The 8,156-nt window shown below is 44.5% G+C and overlaps 1 protein-coding gene across 1 annotated transcript in view; it reads left to right on the top strand.

Moving 5' to 3' along the window:
- Positions 1-2,788: 2,788 nt before the first annotated feature.
- Positions 2,789-8,156, top strand: part of CIT (citron rho-interacting serine/threonine kinase) — a 114,245-nt gene continuing 108,877 nt past the window's right edge. Inside the window, exons 1-5 of the mRNA XM_056858944.1 lie at positions 2,789-2,891; positions 3,765-3,906; positions 5,720-5,899; positions 6,498-6,595; positions 7,469-7,611. Of these exons, the coding sequence (XP_056714922.1) occupies positions 2,796-2,891; positions 3,765-3,906; positions 5,720-5,899; positions 6,498-6,595; positions 7,469-7,611 (659 nt within the window). The 5' untranslated portion in view covers positions 2,789-2,795. The remainder of the gene's footprint in view (positions 2,892-3,764; positions 3,907-5,719; positions 5,900-6,497; positions 6,596-7,468; positions 7,612-8,156) is intronic.

Raw genomic sequence — 8,156 nt, 5'->3', positions numbered from 1 at the left:
TACAGGACACGTGCAAAACATGTTTTGTCGCCACTGAGCTAAGGCCCCTTCTGTAGGCCAATATCTGAACCATGAATTACATTTTGTCCTGCCATTCTTCCAAGTAGCCCCTCCCATTCAGCACTCTCAACAATTTAATGTCATTCAGTATTTCACAGATGAAAACAGGAGCACACCTCTAACAGCCCATTCTGACACCAAAGATCCTGGTCCAAGCTTCCCTTCTCCATTAGGGTTGCCAGGTCCCTCTTTGCTACCGGCGGGATGTTTTTGGGGCGGAGCCTGAGGAGGGCAGGGTTTGGGGAGGGGCCTCATTGCCATAGAGTCCAATGGCCAAAGTGGCCATTTTCTCCAGGTGAACTGATCTCTATTGGCTGGAAATCCGTTGTAATAGCAGATATCCAGGTAGTACCTGGAGGTTGGCAACCCTATCCATTACACACTGCTTGAAGGTTCTACTCCATTAATTTGTTCTAAAATAGCCTGTTCTGCATTGTAAAAATCAAGAGTGATTCTGGAATCTATCATCCCCACTTCAATATAACCCTCACCTGTCTAACTCATTCTTACACCTCCACATGACCTTCCTTAATATGGTTAGAATGGGGTAGTGGTTTGAGTGTTGTACTATGAATTGGCAGGTCTGGGTTCAAGTGCTTCTTTGAATCTTCCAGAGGAAGGTGGCCTACAGATATTATAAATACAATAAAAATATAACAAAGCCTCTGGGAGTGACCTTGGTTCAATCACTTTCTCTCACCCTAATCTACCTCGCAGGACTGTTGTGTGTGTGGAGGGGAAGGTGCAGAAGAGCCATTACAAACCTAAGGAAAAGCAAGATAAAAAAATGAAACTAACAAGGATAGACATGCCGTTCTATACTCTTTCCTATCCCTTCTACTGTCCTTAGGACTTTCCAAACACAGGGTTGCCAGGTCCCTCTTCGCCACTAGCAGGAGGTTTTTGGGGCGGAGCCTGAGGAGGGAGGGGTTTGGGGAGGGGAGGGACTTCAATGCCATAGAGTCCAATTGCCAAAGCGGCCATTTTCTCCAGGTGAACTGATCTCTTGTCGGCTGGAGATCAGTTGTAATAGCAGGAGATCTCCAGCTAGTACCTGGCGGTTGGGGGAAAAATAGACACCACCGTACTAATATCGGGAGGATGAGGAACTCAGTACAGGAGCGAAGTGTATACAAAGTGCAAAAAACTTTATAAGCTACCAAAAGGACATAACAATACAGCTATACACACTATATAATATACTACTAAGCTAAAACACACAAGCCAACACAAACAATTGGGAACCTCGTTGAAAATCCTTAGGATACCACTTCTAAAATTGAGAGAAACTATGAACATTAGCCGTGTCTTTTTGACACTCTTTCCCACCTTGTACAGTCACGTCGTTCGTCTTAGCTTGTGTGTTTTAGCTTAATAGTATACATAGTGCGTATAGCTGAAATGTTATGTCACTTTGGTAGCTTATGACGTTTTTTGCCCTTTGTATACACTTCGCTCCTGTACTGAGTACCTGGAGGTTGGCAACCCTATCCATACAGCCTGGCCAGTAGGAAAAAGCCTAGAGAGTGGGAAAAGTTTTGTGACGCTCATGTTTTCTCGCAGGTCCTTACGGGACTAAACCCCAAGCTACACGGCAACCGGGATGAAGGGACTGCCGTCACCCCGCACGGTCAACCCGCTGCAGCAACAGATGACACAGCAGTAAAACCGACGTCCGTTACGGCGGTTAGGCTGTTTTGGCCACGCCCCTTCCCCCAAGCCGTTAATTCTACCCGACGCCGAGAAGCCAGAAAGGCGAGCCGCCAGCCTCCTTTTATGACGTCACCGCGTCAGCGGATTGGTGGAAACGGTAGGTCACATGGTCTCTCTGGGCGAGGCCTCGCGGAGTGGTGACGTACCGGCTTGCTGCGCCTATTCAAACCGGACGGCGGGAAGGCGGAAGCCGCTGCTCTGAGGTGGTGGGTAGGTTTTGTCGCGTGAGGGGTGGGAAAGGGGGCTGGGGCTTCATGGCTGGGGTCGTGTGTGTTTGTGGCTGAAGCCCTCTCTCGCATATCACAGGGTGGTCGGTAGGACACCTAAGTAGACCGGGGCGAGGCCTAAGTAGCGTATAGGTAAATAGGTGGTGGAGCTAGTGCTTGCACGGTTGCGGTGAGGACACTCTGCATATTCTCATGTGCGCTAACTGCCAGTATTATGATTAACGGGGGCCAATGTGCTGTCACAGGAAGCTGCCTTCTACTGAATCAGACCCTTGGTCCATCCAAGTCAGTCTTGTCTACTCAGACCGGCAGCGGCTCTTCAAGGTCTCAGGCAGGGGTCTTTCCAATCACCTACTTACCTGGTGATTCTGGGGACTGAACCTGGGACCGTCTACATGCCAAGCAGAGGCTCTACCACTGAGCCACAGCCCAGGTCTAAGGAGACCCTGGTTCAAATCCTCACCCGACAATGCAGTTTGCTTGGGCGGGGCGCCAGTCACTGTCTATCAGCTTACTGTATCTGACAGGGCTGTTGTAAGGCTGAAATAGAGCGGGTGGGGAAGACCTATGGAGTTCCTAAACTGGAAATGCTAGGAACCTAACTTAGGATTTTCTGTGTGCATTCTACTTCTGAGCCATAGTGTGTTGCGCGCCCCCCCCCCACGGCCATTTAAAAATATTTCATAAAGCTGTAGGACTGAAAGAAAAATGAAAGTTCTCAAAGCTTGTTTTGGATGTTAATAATTTTTCAACAGGTATAAAATAAACAGCTTCCTTTGCAGGTCAGTTGTAAAGATGCTGAAGTTTAAATACGGTGTGCGTAATGGTCCAGAAACAGGTGTCATGGAGCCCGTTGCCAGTCGTGCCTCTCGACTTAACTTGCTCTTTCAGGTAAAAGTCTCCCCCCCCCCCACTTTTGGACTGTATAAATGTACTTGCTCCACATTAACATCCTTTTGTGTTATAGAAGGAATATCTCTTTTTGCCTAAATGTTCATGGCAATGTGATTTCAAAGTTCTGTACTTCTCTTGTAATTAAGTAATTGGTGGTCAGAGGGACAAATGTAGGCCACTGGATGGTGTCTTATGCCTTCTCCCCTGCACTATCATTCCCAGAGGCAGGGATAGGGTAATGTCTGTGACCGTGGGAATTCACTGAGGGTCATTTTGGAGAGTGGGACATGAGGCTTCTGATTACTTCTGCTCTTTTTCTCATGGTGCCATCTGGGAAAACCAATTGCCAACCGGGGTAATCAAGTGACTTTCAGTTAAATCCTGTATGGCATTCCTCTGCATAATAGCCTAATGATTGATGTACACTCAATGTTATGTTTTCAGGGGACCCCAAGTTCCGTCACTTCAACATATTACACAAACTTGGCCAGTATATTAGACATCCCTCCTTTTTCCCAAGGGTGTATTTGATTTCTGAATAATATTCTGTTAGTACCAATGGCCTCACTGGAGAAGGCAAGGAGGTGGCGGTGACATTTTTTCCTTGTTTGAGTCTTTGCCTCTTCTAGACACAGGACAGGGCAGCTGGTTTTGAATGACTGGAGGTCCCTAATTACAACCACTAGAGAGGCAGCAGTTGGAGCTGACAGTAGAAAATGTTCAGTGCCTTGTATGATTTTCTGTAAAGTAGAAGAAAATACTGAATTGCTTTGCTTGTCTTCTGTAGTAATATTAATTTCTGTAATTTATATATGGATGTTATCCTTCTGTTTTTGTCTGAAGCTCATCAGTTCTTGCCTTTGTTACCAGGGGAAGTTGCCTTCTGTGGCACAACAGCAGATGTCTCCACTTTCCAGGGAAGGCATCCTGGACTCCCTAATGGTGCTTTTTGCACAGTGCAACAACCCCGCTCTTCTAAAAACGAAGCATGTGGGCAGCTTCATTAAAAAGTGTATGTTTTTCTCTCTTTTTTTGGAATTTCAAAAAGTACAAGAGCAAATTTGTTCTATGGTGGGCTTGTACTAAAGAATATTAGTGTAGTAGAAGGAGTGCATCTTGATCCTGTTCATGTTTTCTTGTCCTCCTTACAATTTGTTGGAGTTGTTTTCAGATTGAAAGGAGTGTGTGTTGAAGGTGGTGGCTGTATTGTCTGCAGCTGGGCTCTGGTTGGAGGCAGGGGCCTGCATGATGTAAACTGCAGTACTGTGACTTTAGCCTTTATGGTTTCGCTAGTTGAGGACAGTGAAAAATATTCAAATACAGTAGTCAAAAGCAGATAGTTCAGTATGATGTTGTAGTGCATCAAGCTTGCCCACTGGTGCACTATTCTGTTGGTCCTCAGCTAGTGGGTCAGGACCCAAAACTGACTAGTGGCCCAATTGAAAGCAGAGGTGCTCCAGGCACACCACCACCCCTTTCTTTTGTTCACAGCTCATTCCTGAGCCTTGCAGCGGCCAGGGACGCTGTGGCTGAGATGCCTCCAAAGAGGTTTCCCGGCCGCTGCAAGGCTGATAAAGACCTTTTAAAAAAACAAAAAATTTAAAATGGGGAAAAAAGCCCCATTGAAAACAGAGACGCTGTGCCAAGAAAAACCGTTGGATGGGGTGTTCCCGGGCTGGAGGGGCTTAGGAAGCTGACTACAGGGAAAGGCTCCCCTCCACGCCAGCACCACATTTCTCTTCCAGAATTAAGGTCCTGGAGAGGCTGTGGTGTCGGAGGAGCACCGTGCAGTTCCGTGGTGCCCAGGCACCGATGGAACTGCCCCCGCCACCTCCACTACACTTTCAGCCCAGTCCTCAGGAATGGGCTGTTTAAGTTTTTTAAAAAGTAGGAAAGTGGGGTGCAAAGATGAAGTAATAGTAAGAGATGGAGAGAAAGAGAAGCTAAAGACTGTAGATCTTCATCACTGTTGTCACTGAATTCATATATGTTCAGCTAGGCTTGAGATGTGTCAGGAAGGCTGTGTGGATATGATTTCCTCCGGTATATCTCAACCTCTTTAACTCAGAAGATCCTTGTTACATCCCATTTTGAGGTGTCTTTTGTACTGTAGTAAAAATTCCTCATATTAGTACTATATAGCAACAGCCGTATATCTAATACAGAGTAACGCAAGCCAGAGTCCCAGCCCTGAGAAGCTAACAATCTTACTTTTTTAAAGGAGTGGGGCAAAGGTAGGGCCAGGATAACAATGAATGTGTGTGAACAGATGTGCTTATCTACACTTGGCTTTATTTCAGCTAGGGACGGGGACTAAAATTTTGGAACTGGAACTTGAAGGAAGGTAGTAAGAGATGAGATCCTGCTTAATGGTTCTGGAAGGGTTCCAGGCAGAAGAAGTAATAGTATCATTAATGACAGTAAGGTGGCTCTTAGTGCAATCCTAATGCTTCTAAGTCCATTGACTTCAGTGGACTTAGAAGCATGTAACTCTGTTTAGGGTTGCACTGGCAGGTTGCTGGAACGCCAGGAATGAAAGTCAACATCAGGAATATATTGGCATATGAGAACAGAAAGGTAAGGGGATGGCGGAGTGAGGTATTAAAGAGCTTTAAAGGTAAGAGCAAGGGCCTAATGGAAAGTGATGGGAAGCTGATTTAGGGCTATGAGAGAGGTCCAGATGTCTGAATGACAAAATAGGTGAACAAATTGGCAGCAGTGAATTAGAGGAGAGAATATAGGCTGGGATGGTTAAGGTCGCTTACATAAAATTCTAGGCCACAACCCTTTTTATTCCTTAACATAAAATGATTTCCATTGTGCAGATTCAGATTCAATAGCAGAGTTCCGGGAACTTCAGCCCAGTGTGAAGGACTTTGAAATCAGGAGTCTGGTGGGACGTGGTCACTTTGCAGAAGTGCAGGTAGTGAAAGAGAAGGCAGTCGGTGACATCTATGCCATGAAGGTGATGAGCAAGGACACTTTGTTGGCACAAGATCAAGTAAGTTCTCTTCTTCAGTTTATACCCTGCCAATTGCTCATAAGCTTTTAGTAGCACTGAGAATTGTTTACCTGATCAGAATATGTAATCTCAGGGGAAATCACAGTGTATCCTGATCTTGTTGTGCGTGTCAGGCCAGTCTTGTTATCTTTCCATTTCTGCTGGGGAACTGTGGTTGGAAGAATAGAGGTTTGCTTCAGGCCACCTAGCAAGTTCATGTCTGACATGAAATTTCAGTCCGGGACTTCCCATTTTATACTCTTGACCATAGTGCTATAGTGCTAAAATCTTTATTTTAAAAGCTACTTTCCTTCTGATTGTTTATGGAAATGTCTCCAGTGTGCCCCTTGTGCTGTTCATGGAAATGCTCCCTTCCCCCTGGAGCACCATTTTGGGGAGATTAGTGTGCTGTGTAGAGAGAGGGGAGGCAGGGAAGTTCATTTCCTCTACAGAAATGCCTTCCATTAAAGCAAAGCACCAATGAGATCCAGTTCTTTGACTTTACACATAATTGTCTCTGCTGTAGTCCTGAAATGCTAAACCACACGTTTTGTTTTTTTCCAAGGATGTAGTGATGATTAATATTTGCTTCTCCTAGATAGCTTTCTTTGAGGAAGAGCGGAATATATTGTCTCAGAGTACTAGCCCTTGGATCCCACAACTGCATTATGCGTTTCAGGACAAAAAGAACCTTTATTTGGTGAGTTTTTAGCCTGGCAGGCCCATTACAGGTGGGAGTTTTGCACCTTTACTGTATGTAGTTGACTGCTGTTGAACAGCATTCTGATTATGTTGCATTCACTTCAGAGCCATTACAAAGAACAGCATATACTTGAGTCTAAGAACAAGAGAGTGCTTGAAGGAACTTGTATTTTTCAGCCATACTCTTGTTTAAATGTTTTTAAATGTTAACCTTTTAAAAAAATGACAAAATTGAAACAGAAGTGAGGTATCTTCAGGCTGGTATAGATATCCTCCCTCCCACCATCCTGCTTGCTACATGTATGATTGAGAGTGGGTTTTTGGTCTTGTGCACTTCTGCTATGCCTCCTTGTTATGCAGAAGTGGAAATTTCTGCATTGGAATAAAATTTGGCATTGATGTAGCCCGGTTTGAACATTGCCTGCTAAGTGAGTGTGGAGTAGGGAAAGAGGGCGGAGATGAAAAAACATTGAAGAGCTCTTGAGACCAGTACAAGCAAAATTCATGCACATTTTAATTTCATTATAGTTGCATCTGAATGCAGCCAATGTGTCCTCAACCCCCTGCTTCAGCTTTAATTACTGGATTGCAAAAATATGTGCATTTGCTGATTAAACCTGGCAGTTCTTGAGCCCTATTGTTAGTCAAAAGTATACATTCTTCCACAAACACTTGCAAGTCCCTTCATTGCACGATTTCCTATTCTAGGAATAGAATAGACTGTACATTAGTTTTCATAATTGCTCATCTGTGATGTTGAATATATTGTGAACTCCTTCTAGTTCTTATCCGTTTCCTTACTTCATGCCTTTGATGGTCCAGAAGTTTCTACAAAGTTTGGGATGTGTTTGTGTGTGTTGATTGTATGCAGGTTATGGAATATTGTCCTGGAGGAGACCTACTGTCACTCTTAAACAGATATGAGGAACAGCTTGATGAAAACAGTGTTCAGTTCTATCTGGCAGAACTTGTTCTAGCTGTGCATAGCGTCCACAGTATGGGCTATGTTCACCGGTAAGCTCTTCCATTTTCCTCTGATAGGCTTAATTGGGGATCAGGAATGATAAATTGAAACTTATTTTTATTTTTGGATGACACAAGCAGTTTTGGAAAGCAATTGGTATTCTCTTGTACCTACTTTTGGAGTCAGCTGCCTTAATTTAATTCTAGGATTTCTGTAGATCTTGGCTGGAACCCAAAGACACACTTTAAGTATCACAAAGGGTTTGAGCATGCCCGATAGAACTATGAACAGCATAACCTGTTGCTGTGCTGTCTTCATTGCTTTTAGAGCTCTTGATTATAAAAATAAACATTTCCCAGGGCACCAGCACAGAACTCTGAAATTAACACGATACGTAGAAAGATAATCAAAGTGATTCTGCTGTGGGCTACTTCCAGTTGACATTGCATTATCTAGATAAAGGCTTGGCACACTCTTAAAGCTCTTGATTACTTAACCATGGTTAATGGAATGAGACTGGGCCATTGGGTTGCATGCATCCCCACTCTTATCCCACTGCTTTTTTTTTACTGTGGTTGACTTTCATCAGCATCAC

Source organism: Euleptes europaea, chromosome 13 (assembly GCF_029931775.1).
Source record: "Euleptes europaea isolate rEulEur1 chromosome 13, rEulEur1.hap1, whole genome shotgun sequence".
Taxonomy (NCBI): Eukaryota; Metazoa; Chordata; class Lepidosauria; order Squamata; family Sphaerodactylidae; genus Euleptes; species Euleptes europaea.
Note: the sequence above shows the minus strand (reverse complement) of the source record. Positions and strands in the feature narration are given on the sequence as shown.